Raw genomic sequence first — 19,357 nt, 5'->3', positions numbered from 1 at the left:
TCTGTGTACAAAATTTGGTGGCTCTAGGTGACTCCTTTATATGCAAAAATCTAATGATAGACATATATTATTTTATCATTATTAAAGATTAATTATGGATCCACAAATGTGTGTATTCATCGTTTTTCGTACTGACAAAAGAAATCAACTTAATAACCAAGATCAAGAATCGAACTTAGAATCCATCCAGCATCCGTGCATTGACAGCTTCACTAATGGTAACCTGAATACATACAAAGCTATCAACACACAAATGCTGTTTCAACGCAAATTGTGATGTTATTCAAACAAAACGAAGGTTTGTTTCAACTCCATCACTAACAACCGCAATCAACCACAATATTACGAGTTATATTAAAGCAATAATTCAGCAATTTGATTTCACTATAAGTACTATATTGTGAAACCTAGTATAGGCGGACTATGCACATAATGAACACCGAGGAAAATACTTAATCTAATGCAAATGTGATTGAACTTTTGTATTTAATTCCTTAACAATTTTAGTGTCCATACTTACTTATTTTGGACAGGTTAGGAAACAAATCACGAAAAAATTAAATTACAATGCAGGTTTCACTGCTATCCGTCCATTTTCCGCAATGGCGCGTCGCTCTTCCCGCTTCTCTCACGAAACCTCACCCACGGGTCTAGAACCCAGGCGTAAAAAAAGTAATCTCGAAACCCTCATTTCATACAAATTTTTATTCATTTCGTCTGCATATACATTCTCGTTGGCTGGAGCATTGACGTATAAGATAAGTCTATGAGAGTATGTTATCGCTCCAGTTCCCACGGATGAGGTTCGAACGTGAACAAAGAGTCCATTGTAACATAAAATGAAAGAAAATTAAATGAATGAAAGAATTTCGTAACTGAGTCCACATGTTAATTTTTAACGATTAAGTTCCACAAATGATATATTTCCTAGTTCGTTATTGACAATTTGTATATTCACAATAGGATCGAGTTACTCCAATTATACTCTCATCTCACGGTTTTACGGATTTCCATTTAACGGACATATCGAAAGCAACGAACAAAAATTGAAGAATCCCATTCCAATTGAAAGCGTCCTGATTTTAAAATAAGAATGTTAAATGTTGAACAAAAATGTGTATATTTACAGTGAACCAAGTATTTTTACACCATCATATTGAGTAGTTTATTTGATAAAAAGTATGGTACTGTATGATTCCTTTCTCTTTCGTAATGTAATTGTGGATATTATTCACTGCACACTCAATGTCCGAACTTAAGACAATTTGGCAACATCGGACCGCTGTTATTACTTTTTTATCCGTTAAAACTAAAGATGTGTCCGCTTTAAAAATCTTTATTTCTGTACAAAATGATCACAGGCTCAATCTTACAAAGGCCGGGCAAAAAATAATGTCAACGTTTTTATAATTCGTACCTGGACTTAAGCACAGAAAAATACCTGTTGCATTCTTTCAATGTAATTACCTCCCATCTCTATCACTTACTGCGAGATGTGTGGAAAGCGTCGTACACCGTCAGCGCGTCAATCTTTGTTGATGTTTCGCAGGGATCACCATACGGCACCAATGATGGCATATGATCCGTCTGTGTGTGTCTGATTTTGATGTCTCACGTATCTTAGGAAAAACCACGGGACCACCATCGCTTGCCCTTGATGTGAGAGCCATGTGTCTTGGCAATAGCCCTGTACCGTAACTTCCATTGCAGAAGGCCCCATTGAAGTACAGAAACGGGAATCTTGAGCCACTCCCCCTGGCAGGCTTTTCAGAGGCCACGGACAGTGGTGATACGACGAGATGCAAATTCTCTTTTCAACAAATCAAGCCCGCAAAAATCCATTGACTTGCATCAGGTGACTTCACTGGTATCTCCTGGAAAGAATAACATTGATGACGATGTCTGCCGCCATCTGTTGCAGAAATCTCTGTGTAGAACGAGATGTATGTGATGAGGGCTTATCCATATGCATACGGACTTGATTTATTGTAATTCCATCCAGACGGGGCAGATCTGTATAATTGGCGTGAGGATATGTGGCTGATAAAATGCGGAGTTGATTTTGCAGTTTTTAGGCACCTGCCGAATTGTTAACTTGCCTTCATAGCGGTATCTTGCGATAATCAAGAAATCCCTTCGAGAAACTTCCTCTGCATTGATGTACGAAGCCTGGACGGGATGTACGATACGGCTCAAATTTTCTAGAATCTGATAGATAAATCCAGCTTCATCGAGTAAGGCAACGAACTTTCAGTTTTCCCCGTATAGATGGCGTTCGTAGAAGCACCTACAATGAATCTTCGTCTCCCTCCGAAGGGCAGCAGTGAAGACATATCCCTCTAGAGCTTTAATCAACCACGTAGGTTGCGGTTCTCAGTTGACGTGTCACGTGCAATCGTCTTGCCATTACATGTACAGGATGGTTTCTCTGCAGTGCCATTCGGTGCAACTTCCGAGCTACACGTGCAGTCACTGCGGTACACGGTAGTTTTCTACTTCCCTTACTGGGTGAACGAAGTGCTGGAACGTAGTGGTGTTTATGTAGATTAATTATGTTTTGGTTGTTGACCCTAATGTACATCCATTTTCCCTACACTGTTTCTGAATTTGTGTCACGGAAAACTTGGCGTGGAAAAGTGCTATGACGTAGTAGCTTTCCCAAAACCGGTTCACATTGGGAGCCATGATGTACATACCCCACACGTGCGAACTTGGCACGATACTACAGGCTTTTGGTTTCCTCTTGCTGTTTGAATCATTCGGATCGATCGATTCTGTAAGCAGGGGCGAAGGTTTAAAATCGGACATACAGACGTATCAACCTTCTGTATTTCAGGTACTAAACTTATTAAATCATCCAATAAGTGATTAAATAACACTTCATATTTCAATTGAAATCTAAATTTTTATGTTCCTTTTGACTCTCCCGTTATTTTGAAAACTGTATTTTAAAAAAATCACAGAAGAGATTTCTTCTTGAACAGAAGTATGCAGGATATCAATTTTATTAGTCTCGTTTTACCGTTTTTAGAATAAATCCACATTTGACTACTCAACATAGTTAAACAATTATGAAGTTAGCTAAGTATAGATATGGCTGATTCAATCAATCCGAAAATGCAAACCTAAGTTCCAAATCTTAAATATAATGAAAAAATATTATTTTTTGCGTATTATCTCTGAGAAAGGGAAGAATGTATGTTCTAGAAACGTTACGAACTACATGAGATTCATTTTCATGATTACCCTAAAGACACTTTTTGCAGGATTACAAAAATATTTTTATATCAAAAATTACTATAATTTTCACAGTTCGAACATCTTACTTAATAACTGACTAACGTTAAGACACTTGTTGAATTCTTATTTTGAAGAATAATCGAATTAATGTGGATATCAATCCGGGAACATACATATTTCTTCTATAAATCATTGCTTATAATTAACGAAGATAATTTGATTTCAATTTAACAAATTTAACATACTGATAGGAAACTTCATAAACATAATAGTCTTAAGTTCACAATCTCCTTACTATATATATATATATATATCTATATATACAGTAAAATTTTACACAGTATCCTAACTATATATAAAACTACATACACCGACATAAAATAAAGGGCTATTTCCGATTGAAGTGGAAAGTTGAAATTTGGCATGATTGTGGCTTTTCGGGACTAATCGACAGGAAAATTGCCAAAAGTGAATATCTTTAATTTTTAGGGGCTCTAAAGAGATGATAAAAAAATTCCCCATGAATGTTTTTTTTTTTTTTTTTTAACTTATGACCTCATATTTTAGGTACTTGGAATTGGAATAAAAACTTAAAATTCGGTATGCTTGTACGTTTCCGTTAGCGTTACCTAAGTAAATCACCAAAAATAAAAATTTTCAACTTTAGAGTGGTTTTATAGAGAACTGAAAAATCTTTCCGATGGGACATCTACACCCTAAAATGTTTAGGCACTTCCGGCAGGATCAGAACAATGAAATTTGGCATGATTGTAGCCTTTCCGTACTAATCCACAAGAAAATTGCCAAAAGTGAATGTTTTTAGTTTTAAGCGGTCTAAAGAGGGGATGAAGAAAGTCCCATGTTTTTTAAATGGGCGTTTTCTTGGGACACAAAATCTTCTCTTTAGATGGTTCAAGTAGGAAAAGAAACACGAAATTCCGTAGAATTGTGAGTTTAAGAGGTACGAGGCCGTAGGCCAAGCAAGCGCGCGGTTTCTGGAGCCCCCACCTAGCCGAAGGCTAGTCTAATTGATAAAAGCCTATTGTAAAAGGTCACCTCTAGGAGGGAACAGACTTCAATACAGCTGAAATAAAAATACAAGTAACTGAAACACAAAATAAACGAGCGATTTGTTTGTAAAATAAATTATTCCTAAACACAAGAAAACACAAATATAAAAATAAAGGTTTCAAAACAGTTGCTTACTTTGACAGTCACGGCTGCAATAATATCGTTTGTTCTCCCAACGCTCTTCTTTACATCTTTGACAAACTTTAAATTTAACATCTGTTGGATGGGTGGAACAACAGGCACACTCTGCAAGAACAAAATTATAATAAGAAACATTTTTTTTTTTTTTTTTTACTAGCAACTCTGTATATTTTTGTTCTGTTAAATCTTTCACAACTAGACTATAAACGAGATTCCTGTTTCTACTGATCATAATGTGCAAAGACTAGATTACTTACATTACTCAGCTCAAAATAGCATCTTGGCATTTTTCGAGATTTTAATAAATATGTTTCATAATTTCACAAATTCTGTTCAATTTTGGTCCTGTTTTCTATTTGTGAAACTTACCGAAAGAAAAAGAAATACTAGAGAGAGAATGTATTACTTATTGCCACACAAAATAGATAATTTATTTTGTTTAACTAGTTATTATTTTTACTTAAACTAGAGATACATGATACTCAAAATCTCTAAATATATGGACTCTTAAATAATGGTTTATAATATAGCAATATATAAATATAATTCACTGTGGATTTATAAAGGTAATGTGCAATGCATCACTACACAAAGAATTATTGTTTTTTTTTTTTTTTTTTTTTTAATTAGGAGATACAGACGAGTTACAAAAGAAATATTAATCTGACATAATTAACAAAATCTACAATGTCTTATCTGCTTTAGTTTCCTACAATAATAATATATTTGGAAGTTACGAGTTAGTGGCCCGACAATAAATGAAACGCAAGTTACAAATACATAGATATATACAAAGAAAAATATTTAAGATTAATAATTTTGAGCCGATCTCTGGTGAGAAAGCTTTCACTTTATCCACAGCCAGAAACCAATCTCATAAGCTGCATGGATGGAATCGAAAGCTTACTTTAAAGTCAGCATAACAACAGGCTTCCTACTGAACTGGAGAAATCTATTTCCCTGATTTCTCCTTGACCTCTGGCAGGAAATTCCTTGACCTTCATGACAGGTGTCGGATGACGCGGACATATAAGGAATAAAATAACGTTGAATATTTATACATAAGAACATTTATTATATAGAGACTAATAATAACCAATTGCTCATACGTACATTCCACTTACCACCCATAAAGATCTGAGCAACGTTCCATACTCTGATCATTAATGGTTGGCTAAGCTGAAATTGGTGTACAATTAATATTAGAAATATATATATATATATTATAACATTTCCCTGACTTTTCCTGATTTCCAGTCTTTTTCCCTGAGTTTCCGAGACCTGTACCATTTTCCCTGACTTCACTTACCAGTAGGAACCCTGAACAAAGACTTAATAACTCAAAGAGCCTAACTATTGTGAGTTCTATTTTACAAAAAGAACTTACAAGCTTTTACAAGAATCCAGCCAATTTCTGACAACTATTTGCAAAACATAAAATAAAAATATTATTATTATTATTATTATTATTATTAATAATAATAATCTTTATAATAAATATTAGATAGTTTGTACCTTTAGATATACGTTCATAGCTTTTGTTTATCTTAAAGGAAATACATTTACTTAACGCAATTTACAAAAATTGCCTTTCAATACTTTGAAAGAACTTTCTCTAAGAAAGTAAGTGTGAAGAAATACTAACGCAGAAGCAAAGAATTTTACAAGAATGGTAGAAGATCTACTTAAGTTAATAACTGAATTTACTTGTCTAAAGGAGTAACTCTAGTTGTAATCTCTAGCTAAAATAGATTTTTATTTCACATTGCGAAAGAATTATTTATACAAAGAATTTATGTACACAAGATGGTTACTAAGTCACTTTAAATACAGTGTCTGTAAAACTTACTCTTCTGCACATTCTGACCCTGAGCAGTTTCCTTGTTTTCTAACGTTTCACTTGGTTGAGTTTCACTTTCCTTTCTAGGCGTTCCATTTGATATGGGTTCAGATGGTGTTAGTTTACACTTCATATTAACCACGACGGTTTCTACAAGAAAGAGAAATACTGTAGTTTTAATTTCATGATGATGCGATTATTAATACAACTTTTATGTTTTATTTAAAGAAAATTCTTCTTTTAGTTTTACTGAGTTATGTTTTAAAGCTTGGAACGCACACAGAACTGATAAAAAAAAAGTTACTTAATCGGTTATCCAATATTACGTACAGTGAAATTTATCATTTAATGTAATTCCCCTCCATCGTCGTCTTTTATCGAAAAAAAAAAATCCTTCATTTTCTCATATAATATTCTGTATATATATATAAAGGCATATCACTGGAAATTTATCAAATTATTTCCGAGTAATTTTTAAGACTTTTCGTTAGATATTTTTCATTTGACTGTTCTGTCCACAATATTTTTCGATGCTCATTTGTTTGCTGCCTAACCATCAAAGTATAATTGTGATTCAGTTTTATTTTTCTGTCTTTGGGAAATATTCACAGTTAACAAAACCTTTCATTACTTCCCTTTTCTTAATTTATAAGTAGCTTGTGTGTCCCCGTTAGGAGAACAGACTCACAACAATAGATACAATCTACTACAGAACTATGAATTGTTGTACATATACACCATGCAATAAATAAATAAATAAATAATCTCTGCAAGCAGAATCAAAATTAGCAATTATTAGTAACGACCGAAAAAATTGCTAGTGCTATAAAAATTAGTTTTTCTTGATTTTCTCAGCAAATATACATGAGAATTTATCCTTGAGCATGACGTTTATTCAGTTCGATGTGATTTCTCGATTTATATAATTATGTCTTATCTTTGAACTATTATAGTCAAACGGGGGCCGCGGTGGCTCAGTGGTAGAGCGTTCACCTCTGGTGCTAGAGGTCCCGGGTTCGATCACAGCCCCCGCCAAGTGAACTTTGTGGTGGACAAACACCGTGAGCGTGGCTTTCCTCGGGGTTCTCCCGTTTCCTCCCACTTTCTTCATTCCATCATTTCATTCATCTCTCATCATGATTCATCTCCTTTAACCTAGCCGGCATAAGCGTGGGACGTAAAACTAAAAAAAAAAAATAAAAATATAGTTAAACGATAAGAATTTTAGAAAATCCAAAAAAAAAAAAAAAAAAAGGATCAAAGATTGCAATCTTGGCCAATAATTAGTTTTTGAATCAGGGACCACAAAATTTTTGAAAAGCCCTTAAGTCGAGTTTTCGCATTTTCTACGGAATAAGCCCACCATACTGAGTTAACTGATTGTTTGGGTTTGGCTACACTATATGTAGTTCTCCAGATTTTAAAGGAAATATTTAATTGAATATATAGGATCTTTTGGGCCAATTGGATTAGGGTCAACAAAATTTTTGAAGAGCCCCTAAAATCGAGTTTTCGTATTTTCTACGGGATAAGCACATCATACTGAGTTAAGTGATAGTTTGAGTTTGGCTACACTATACGTAGTTCTCCAGATATAAGGCCTACAAGAAAATTTTTGATTGAAATATATTGGATCTTTTGATCCAAAAATGAAAGTTTTCAAGTCAACAACAATTTTGGTCTACATCTCATTATATATACTGTGTACTGTCATTTTGCTAATGTCATAATGGAAAGCCTGACGACGATATACTTCACTATCAGCTTCAGTTGAATAAATGACATGCCTATCGTACAGCATCAATTATTAGGTTTACAAAAAATCCGTTTTTCTCGAAAACTACACATGAGGATCTACATTTACCCTATCATTTTGTTCAGGTCAATGACATTATCAATTGGAACATGTCTATTTAACTTTGAATACAATTACGGCCTCAGAAATGAGTTGATCTATGAAATATTGAATAACAAAATTGAGTAAATCCAATTTATGCTGTTATCGTTATCATTATTATGCATTTAACGTGTTTATCATATGCGTTAATAACAAATAGATGGCAGCACGTTTTCCCTATCTTTCCAATGCATTTTGTATAGAACGTGTAACGTATGGAACATACGTACGGAATTTTCGTTATCTGTTATAATTATTCAATATGTTGCGGTGTATGCTACTCAATTATTTGTAAGAAGGCCATATTTCATACTAAAAGGGTCCGCGACCCATGCTTTGAGATCTTTGCTGTCTAGAAGAATTCGTAACCTATTGAACTCAGTAAAAAATTTAGGTTATTTTTACTTGGTGAAATGTCCTTTCATGTGTTAATTTCCTAGTTTTTGTTAAGAATGAATAAAATTCGCTTCGTAAGTTCGGTCGGCGACCCAAACATGAGAACATTAATTAGTTTATTATCTCAAGCCGCACACAATGTCAATAATGTTGCAAATTAGTACACTACAACTTCCTAGGATATTCAAATAATTGGTAATAAATAAATAGACAAATAGCGTTCTTTTTAAAGAAGCCTTAACTCCTGTTACTTTTCTTATTCCTTATGTTATTAGCAACGTCGTAGGCATTTGAAAACATGCTTCGTATCTTTCGCTAAGTCGTTTCTCTACTGAGCGGCGCAAACATTTTCCCTTGTACCGACACATGACGTACAAACATGGTGGTCATTATTTTAAGCGCACGAGTAGCAGACCGGACATCAATTGCAAATTTCGACTAGTTAGAATCATCGCATGAGCGAAAGGAAGTGATCTTCGTAATCAGCTAACTCTGAAGGTTTTTTTTTTTTTTTTTTTTTTTTTTTTAAAGCAATAAAGAAAATTAGTGGAAATATCTATTACATGTAAGGCAATTTCTTCAAGAATGAAACACTATTTCACCAGTCTATAACTGAGTTTAAAAATAAAATAATCTTCCAACAAATAAAAAATAAATTACCTTCCGCTAAGTTGGTATCATCTCTTTTCTTTCCTTGTGGATTAGCTACCTTAGGTTTAGTGCTTTGTTTAACAGTGGCCCCTTGAGATGAAATTTCGCCTTTACACGTCGGTGCAATATCGTTGAATTCTGTAGCAAAAATGTCCATTTTTGTTCATATTATGAAACAGCAAAAAATCTTTGTAAAGTCAAACAATTTAATTCAATAATTATTACTTAAATAACCTTTACTTAGGATAGCGTAAACTAACTAACATTAGTATTATGTAATATACACGCAATAGGGCATTTGTAATACATACATATATATATATATACACACTATGTGATCAAACGTATCCGGACACCTGACTGAAAATTACTTACAAGTTCGTGGCGCCCTCCATCGGTACTGCTGGAATTCAATATGGTGTTGGCCCACCCTTAGCCTTGATGATAGTTTCCGCTCTCGCAGGTATACTTTCAATCAGGTTCTGGAAAGTTTCTTGGGAAATGGTAGCCCATTCTTCACGGAGTGCTGAACTGAAGAGAGGTATCGATGTAGGTCGGTGAGGCCTGGTACGAAGTTGGAGTCCCAAAACATCCCAAAGGTGTTCTATAGGATTCAAGTCAGGATTCTCTGCATGCCAGTCCATTACAGGGATGTTATGGTCATGTAACCACTTCACCACAGGCCGTGCAGTATGAACAGGTGCTCGATCGTGTTGAAAGATGCAATCGCCATCCCCGAACTGCTCTTCAACAGTGGGAAGCAAGAAGGTGATTAAAACATCAATGTAGGCCTGTGCTCTGAGAGTGCCAAGCAAAACAGCAAGGGGTGCAAGCGTAAACAACGTTGGGTACCGTGATTCGTCACTCCACACGTTTTTCCACTGTTCAATAGTCCAATGTTTATGCTCCTTACACCAAGCGAGGCGTCGTTTGGCATTTACCTGCGTGATGTGTGGCTTATGGGCAGCCGCTCGACTATGAAATCCAAGTTTTCTCGTCTCACGCCTAATTGTCACAGTACTTGGAGTGGACCCTGATGCAGTTTGGAATTCCTGTGTGATGATCTGGATAGATGTCTGCTTATTACACTCTACAAACTTCTTCAACTGTCGGCGGTCTCTGTCAATCAACAGACGAGATCGGCCTGTACGCTTTTGTGCTGCACGTATCCTTTTACGTTTCCACTTCAGTATCACATCAGACACAGTGGATCTAGGGATGTTTAGGAGTGTGGAAATCTCGCGCACAGATTTCTGACACAAGTGGCACCCAATCACCTGACCACGTTCGAAGTCCATGAGTTCCGCAGATCGCCCCATTCTGCTTTCTCACGATGTCTAATGACTACTGAGATCGCTGATAATGAGAACCTGGCAGTAGGTGGCAGCACAATGCACCTAATATGAAAAACGTATGTTTTTGGGGTGTCCGGATACTTTTGATCACACAGTATATATATATATATTAGTATGGCGCTAAATTCGTTGTACAAAAGCAGAGGGGTGATTCCTGAAAGCAAAACAAACAAAAAAGTTCCAATAAACACAATTAACATAGGGCAAAAACCGCGTCATTTACGTGTTATAGGCTGCCGAAAGCGTGGGAAAACAATTTTTAGAGTTAAATATTTCACAAACTATTGAGCGTAGGCGTCATGATCGTCAAAGGATCGTAACCTGCTCTATCCAAATTTGCAGTTTTCAGATTTGTGCAATGGCGACGCAAGGGATTCCCCAAAAAGGACGCTAGGGATTTCCGGACATTTTATGATGTAAATTGAGTGGATAAAAGCATGTAAAGGACGTCTCACTGCCTGGAAATAATACTACATGACAGATCAGTACTCATACACACAGATTAAAAGATGGCGGATAGGTAAAACACACTGTGCGCGGTTGCATACCTCCTCAAAAAGTACTAGTAAAAACGTTCTATAAGAATTCACTGGAAACATCACGTCAATATAATGTAAAAAATACGTAAAACACAAGCCGATAGGCAACAGAAAATAAAGAAATTCCGATTGCTGATCTGCTCATATTAATGATATCGCAACGCTTTTGAGAACGCTTTCAAGTTTACTACTACAGGAATTGAGCAGGGAGTACTATTAAAAGACAACTAAAAACGCGTAATAATAATAATAATAATAATAATAATAATAATAATAATAATAATAATAATAATAATAATATAATATACATAACTGAGCACATTCATTTTGATCAGTATATCACATAAATGCGACTACCATACGTTCTTTTTTTTTCAATCAATTTTCTAAACTGACACGTGAAACAAAACATTCGTTCTACTTGCGATTTTTGTTGTAACAGATTCTGATGTGTCTGGTCCCAAATCGTACAACTCGTATAACGGTCCCAAATTCCATACCGAAGAGAGTTGTTGGGAACGAGGTACAGAGAAGAGTCTTTGTTGAAATTAAAAGAGGATGGTTATCAGAACTGTCACTACAAAAGGTGTTGAAAGTTTCGACCTGCCACTTCAATGCAAAGATTACAGTAGCGACGAAAGGACCGGCGGACTCGTTGATACACTCCTGGCGTTTCGCTACTGCTCAAGGCAGCACCAAAAATTCGAGCAAGCAAACCCTCCTCTGATTGTATAGGCGTCGCATAGACTAGTTGTTTCATATGGCCCCAGGAAAAGAAAGGGGTTAAGGTCTGGTGAGCGAGGTGGCCAAGACACTGGTCCTGAGGAAAAAATGCGTTGAGAAAATTTCCGCAGTGAAATGTGCTTTAGTAACGTCGAGCATGAACCACATGTTTCGACGAACAGCCAGTGGCACAATCTCTAACAGGTCAGGCAGAACCTCTTCCAAAACTATGCGATACTCCCACTCGGTCAAGCCTTGTGGTAGTAGGTACGGTCCGATTACATAATTATCAACGATTCCTACCATACATTCACAAAACATCGTTCCTGATGGGCAAAAGTTGACATTCCGTGTGGGTTTGCCTGAGATTAGAAATGTTGATTGTGTGTATTGACACTCCATCACGGAAAAACGTAGCTTCATCTGTAAAGAGAACACGAGACATGAAGCGGGGTGTATTAGCATGCCGTTCGCGTAGCCACTGGACAAACTGATTAACGTGGAATCCGAACCACATAAGCTCCCGCCGGGAATCGAACCCGGATCTCCCATGCAAAAGTCGCATATGCTAACCGCTTAGCCACAAAGGGCCTGAAAAAGATACTGGAGAGAATGACAGACGAGTATGTACATTACGAAACATAAATAAACTAAACGACCGTAGCAGTAGTAACAGATCTTCATTAAAAGAAATGCGATGACATTAATATTCCAGATCAACAATCGGAATTTCTTTATTTTCTGTTACCTATCGGCTTGTGTTGTATGTATTTTTACATTGTAGCGACGTTTTCAGTGAATTCTTGTACAACGTTTTTACTAGTACTTTTTTCAGAAGGTATGCAACCACACACAATGATTATTACCTCGTTCGCCATCTTTTAATCTGCGTATATGAGTACTGACCTGCAACGTACTAGTATTTCCAGGCAGTGAGACGTCCTTTACATGCTCTTGTCCACTCAATTTACGTCATAAAATGTCCAAGAACCCTAATGTCCTTTGGGGAAACCCTTGCGCTGTCACGCACAAATTTGAAAACTGCAAATTTGATTAGAGCAAGTTAGGATCCTTTAACGATATCATGCCGCATCACGTCTACGCTCAGCAGTTAGTGAAATATTTAACTCTAAAGTTTGTTTTCCCACGCTTTCGGCAGCTTATAACACGTAAATGACCCGGTTTTTGCCCTATGTTTATTGGAACTTTTCTGTTTGTTTTACTCTGAGGAATTACTCCTCTTGCTTTTGTATAACGAATTTATCGCCATAGTGTATATATACAAAGTGAACCATTTATCTTGATACCTCCTTATAACTTTAGAACTAATAGATACAAAACACTGAAATCTTGTAGCCTGCAAATATTTGTAAGGGGACATTGTTTGGCATACTCTACGATACCATAAGGTTAAAAGGCTAACAGTGTTGCCAACTCAACGAAGTTATATTTCTTCAAATGGAACTACATCAGGTTATTGCATATTTCAATTTTACATGTTAAAGGTAAACTTCAATATCAGACTTCTTATTCAATGTTGCAAACTAAGAATACTACAATATTACAAAACAACCAAATTTTGATGGCCTTTATAGCAGTAACAACGCAAGTGAAACGGACGAGGCAATGCACATCCTATGCATATACAGGGTGAGTTCTTAACTTGAGACTGCAGAATATGTGGAGAAATAAGCATCAGACGAAAAAAAAAAAAAAAAAAAGAATCGAAATAAAAAGTTATTATTTTGGAGAGGAAAATTCATGTGATAAAATTAGCCCGATTTGACCCCTGGCGGGAAGTGGAGTGGCGGCAACTTTGAAAACTTAAATGCAAACTTCATTTTTTATTGCAATTTCGAATTCTACGGCAAAAAATAAATAAATTTTATTCCGAAAATATATATATATCGGATGATTCCGTTAGTCCTTACCAGGCCTTTAATATATTTGTGATTTGTGACTGACTTATATATTTGATTCGTGATAGATGATGCTGTAACCAGTGAAAATTAATTTAACTAAGGTTTCTTCAAGGACAGGGTACAAAGTCTGTCTTTGACACATCCTTTGACCTATCTCTCAGTCAAGCAAGGCTGCTTTATGTGTCAGATTCTTGCCAAAGTGACTTCTAAACGCAGTCATTCATGCGTCATTGTTTGCCCTGTGTATGGTCATTTATGTACCCATATGCATGCTACTAACCGTTTCTCCATTGTGTAATTGTAACCTCTCACATCAGCCATAGTTACACAACTGAAATGCTTCACGTGATCTTGGATGCAGGGATGCCAAACAGTGACTATGAAAGCAGTGTTATCAGTACCACAACTAAAATTACACTAATATTGTTTTCTGTGATACTAAAACCTAGAGTTACGGAGACTTCGGACTCCTTCCAGTTATCTACTGATTAGACGTTCTTGATGAAGAGTGGATGTCTTAACTTCAAGTTCCTTAATTTTTTGAGCCATTTACTTTTGCTTTCATTGTTGTTTCGCTTGAAACTCTCTCTGTAACATTCCTAACACTGGGAAGAAGCAAACCCTACCAACCACCTACAACGTTGCAAAAATAACAAGTTTTGTCAAGCTCTGGAAGTAGTATCGACAAACATCAAATCCAATATTTTCCCAGACTGTCACAAAAAATAAAACAATTACACAAAAGCTGAAGAACATAATAAACAATTGTCATCTTGTTACTTACACAGCAGAGCCTTTAGATAATACAATACTATTTAGCTTCAGAATCCTATATATGCTATTTTCGTTATTTTTAAGTAATAAAATTATGCAGATAATTTCCGGACATATAAATATATTCTGTCTATCTCTACTTAAAGTAACAATAATAAAATAAAAAAAAAATCGCTAAAGGTACCTTTGTATCTTAAAATTTTAAGAGTATGGTTCGCTTTTCCATGAAATAGATCTAGAAACAAATTAATTATCTTTTCCGTTGCTAGAGAGCATCGACGGACTTCTCCTTCTTCAATATTGAGAGAAAAATCTTTTGTGAATTTTTTCAGCCCAGTCCATATTTCAGCAAGATAGTTCTTGAACTCCTCATACGTTTCTTGCCATAACAAATGAACAGAAGATTCTTCTATCAACGCCTTTCGAATCACTGTTTGCGCTTTTATCTGCAATGAAAATGAATTAATTAAATAACTAACTAAATAAATTATGTAAATACTAAGATGCTTATTGAATATTCAATTTCTCATCTTTAACTCAACATATGAATAAAATAAAAATGAAATTAAAAATTTGTGGACAAGGTGGCTCAGTGGTAGAGCGTTTCTGTCTGTTGCGAGGAGTTCTTGGTTCAATCACAGGCCATGCTTGAGGTGGATAATACCATGTACGTGGATCCTCTTGTCTCCTCCCTTTTCTCATTCACTTAATTCTTTTGTAATTACTTACTTTCATTAATTACACAGCTGTACACACACACACACATACATAATACACACACACACACACAAAAAAAAAAAAAGTTCTGTGCATCGGACCCAGGGTATGGATTCGATGTATATTGTTACACACAATCCAGTCGACTAAAAGCAGGGAATTCGTGTTACTATTCGGTTCAAAATCTCTTGTCGTCGCGAATTCTGTCGAGGAATTTGAAGCTTAAAATATACAAAACGATAATCATACCTGTTGTTCTGTATGGTTGCGAAACATGGTCACTTACTCTGAGGGAAGAACATAGACTGAAAGTATTTGAGACAACAACATCCTGAGACGAATATTCGGACCCAAGAGGAACGGGAATGGCGGAAACTTCATAACGAGGAACTACATAATTTATATGGTTTACCCAACATTGTTAGGGTCGTCAAGTCTAGGAGGCTTAGGTGGGCGGGTCATGTAGCTAGAATGGAAGAAAGTAGAAACGCTTTCAAAGTCTTGACTGGAAGACCAATCGGAAAACGACCATTAGGAAGACCTAGGCGCAGATGGGAGGACAATATTAAGATGGATCTCGCAGAGATTGGAATACAAAGTAGAAACTGGATGCAGTTAGCTAAGGATAGAAGTCAGTGGAGAGCTTTCGGATCACATCGCTGTTATGTATGGCTTTCCAGCCCAGAGTTTCATAATTCTTAATTCCAGAAGCTGGTTACAATTTCCCCTTGATGCTATTAACAACGGAAATTGTCTTAAGAGGGAATCAAACCCTAGACCTTATATGCACACGCTAATCACTCAGTCACATTTGAAAATACTATTAATTTAACCCATATTATTTCTTCCCGATAATAAATAAAAAAAACTGTCTGCTGTACTCACAATGTTGTCTATTATTGAATCTTGGGAACCCTGCAAGCTCTTCCCAATTATGTTCTTTGGATATGCGTCTTCTTCAATTCTGAAGGTGTAGCTACCATCTGTCCATGATTTTAAACACTCCATAAGACGTGCATGCTTAGCGTATGAAGCCAATATAAAGAAGCTAGTGAAAGTGGTGATCAGCTGCTGCGCATGTTGAATACTACCACACGGAGTGTCAAGACAATCGTTACAGAAAGCAGGCACGTGCCACACTAAATGAAAAGAACGAAAGACAAGGGGATAATGTTGTTAACTTGTAATTTTATTACAATTTCAGTAAATTTAACTGAAATCCAGTTCATATATTCACAAATATTTCACTGAACAATGACTGTATTGTCACTTATGACACATATTCTATAGAGTGATCCAAAAGTCCAGTTACGCTCTGCACGGGACGAGATACACTGTACAACAGTGAAACCTATCACACTATGCTGTGGGACTGGCATGTTCTCCATTGCAAGCCGAAAGGCTTATCGGTTTCAACAAAATGGAGCACCAACCCACTATTCGGTTGCCGAAATCAGAACGAAGTGTTTTCTAACAGATGAATTGGACGTGGTTTTCCACAGTTATCAGCACCTCTGGGCTGGCCTCCCAGAAGTCCAATCTTTCATCGTATGATAATGCACTGTGAGGTTATATCATACAGCACATTGTGTGCAGGTGTTACCACACAACTAACGAACTGAAAGAAGCTATTTAGCATGCAACTTCCATTGTAACGAAAATGATGGTGTCCAAACAGACATTTTGGATTATATTACTATTTCGTCTCTTAAAAAATATTGTATGTCCGTAACTATCTCATCGCGAAATACATAGGGGTGTAACGGGACTTCTGGATCACCGTAACATATTATCTGACATATTCTACATTAGTACGAAAGTTAGTGTAGTGTTCAGACTAAGTTTAGGTCTATCCGCTACTCGTACGTACACTATTCCACACTGATAATTATACCTCTGTTACAGGCACAGAATATTAAAGCATGTTCCTCATATGCACCGCTACGTCAATGTTGTTAATTCCATGTTGGAAAAAAGAGCCTTTTTCGTTTCGACATGAGCTTAGTAATACCAAATCAATCAATCAATAAGACTTACCCCTGTAACAATGACCCCGTAATGTTTCCGCATATTCTGGTCCGACTTTTCTAATATCCACATTAAAATGATAATGGTATTTTCTGTAAGCTTTTTCCCAATCATGATTATTAAAAGGGTACTCTGCCAACATATTGAGCCACATTTCAAAAAGTTCACAAGATATCTGAAATAAAAACGTATCTTTTTTATTTAAACACATCTTTTTTTATTTAACTGCATTACTAGGAGTAAACACAGGTATATTTTGATTTTTTAAAAGTATGAACATCAGATATGATCATAATGTTATTGTTTAGTCATGATTAAAAAAATAAATAAATAAACAAGGCGAACACAGTGAACTGAACTCAGAAACTCCAGGCATGTAAAGCTGTTGAACATAGTGTCTGTTGTCTAACCGAGTCCGCCCTAGCAGAGTCCGGCCGGTAGTTACCGAGAAACAAAGACTAGGTGAGCCGAGCCTGTCCCTAGCCTGCTCGGCCATCAAATATAGTAATTTTTATTCCTGAGACGATGGGCTACTTGCCCACCAAATTTGATTTAGATCCGTCCAGTAGTTACCGAGAAATAAAGTTCCCCACACAAACACACACAGACTAGAGTGAAACTGTAAACTTTCGTATGCTTACTCCTCGGACTAATAAATAAAACTAGGGTAGGAATCGTGAAGAAAACAGTATTTTGTGACTTCTAGAACAAAAAAACTATATTTTAAACTATAAAAACCTAACAAAACACTTAGTATGGACGACTGTATTTTAAACTTCTAAAACATTCATAGGAAGTGTGGTCAAAAACAAATGTCTGGTATTCACTTTTAGTTATCAATATACCAAAAAACATTTGTTAACATGTTAATTTATTGCTATTATGCTACACATATTAAATACTACACATGCTACATATGTTCATACGTGTTATGTGAATGATTAGCAAGCGAGGTTTCGGTGAGATAGATCTTTGTAGTGTATCGACACAGTATCGCGAGGCACATAAGGAACTACTGCGAATTAGAAGGTAGCAAACTCTGGTAAAGAATAGAAGAACGCGATGGAAGCCTATGTGCCGACCACATATTACCCAACTAGACGCCAGTTTTGTGTATGTATCTTCACAAAAATAACAGCAGTCTTATATGCGGAAAGCATAAAAAAGGGATTGATATGCAGAAGATTCAGGAAATATTCCTCTAGAAATCACAATATGAGTTCGTAGTGCTACAGGGACAAAATGTACTGAGAGAAAATCTGTAAAGACATCAAATGATAAAACCTTTACACAAAATTTTTAAGAGTGTAGTACAATATTACCATATTTTTACCCCAGTATCTAATCCTTTTGTACCTTTGAGATAATCTTTCTGTCACTGATAACGCCTGGTGCTTAGCAGGTAATTTGGAATTTCGGTATGTTGTTTCCAGCAGGAAGTTGAAGGGTACGCAATACCTACTACATATCGATCGCCTTTTCGTGCGATTTTAGCAGTGCTGTGACTGATACTATTATCCTTTATATTCCTTCGATTATTACTACACGTCGTTTCTGTGTTTTATATCTAATACACTTCTGCTTATGAAAATTGCAACACCAGGAACGAATGGCCCAAATGAATCCAAACTTTGCAAATATGTGTAAGGATGTTGTAAGAAGAAGTAATTAACATTTCAGACAGATGGCGACCACGTATGGCCGGCAGCGCCCTCTCGTCTGTGATCGGAGTGGTACCACACAAGGAGGCAACACGTAGCCGAGTGTCAGTATGCCTCGTCGAAGTCAAAGGGCGCAATATACTTAGTTGAGTGAGTTCGAACGGGGATGAATGAACGATCAGCGGCAAGTGAGTTTGTTTTACCACGACAATGCTGCTCGTACAGGATATGCTGTGACAATAGTGATGCCTGTGTGGAAGCAGTAGACAGAAGAAGATTCTACAAAGCGACGAACAGGGACTAGACCACGCAATATGACCACAGCACAGGATGACAGACACCTTGTCCGGATGCCATAACAGACCGGACAGCGGGATCCACAGTGTTGGCTCAATGTTGGAG

At 36.3% G+C, this 19,357-nt stretch overlaps 1 protein-coding gene across 7 annotated transcripts in view; it reads right to left on the bottom strand.

The window, feature by feature from the left end:
- Positions 1-19,357, bottom strand: part of LOC145675879 (uncharacterized) — a 143,822-nt gene that overhangs the window by 8,759 nt on the left and 115,706 nt on the right. For 6 of the 7 annotated variants that reach the window (XR_014129236.1, XM_081746669.1, XM_081746670.1 and 3 more), the window contains exons 19-24: positions 17,304-17,469; positions 16,152-16,405; positions 14,734-14,995; positions 9,246-9,374; positions 6,302-6,442; positions 4,447-4,557 (exon numbers count right to left, since the gene is read on the bottom strand). Coding sequence is in view for 6 of the 7 variants with exons in the window: in XM_081746669.1 (XP_081602795.1) it covers positions 4,447-4,557; positions 6,302-6,442; positions 9,246-9,374; positions 14,734-14,995; positions 16,152-16,405; positions 17,304-17,469 (1,063 nt within the window). In the remaining variant the exon portion in view is untranslated. Of the gene's footprint in view, positions 1-4,446; positions 4,558-6,301; positions 6,443-9,245; positions 9,375-14,733; positions 14,996-16,151; positions 16,406-17,303; positions 17,470-19,357 lie in introns of those variants that run through there. The other variant, XM_081746673.1, reaches the window with a different exon arrangement.

Source organism: Thermobia domestica, chromosome 18 (genome assembly GCF_964235325.1).
Source record: "Thermobia domestica chromosome 18, izTheDome1.hap1.1, whole genome shotgun sequence".
NCBI classification, from domain to species: domain Eukaryota; kingdom Metazoa; phylum Arthropoda; class Insecta; order Zygentoma; family Lepismatidae; genus Thermobia; species Thermobia domestica.
This window is presented reverse-complemented; position numbering and strand designations above follow the sequence as displayed.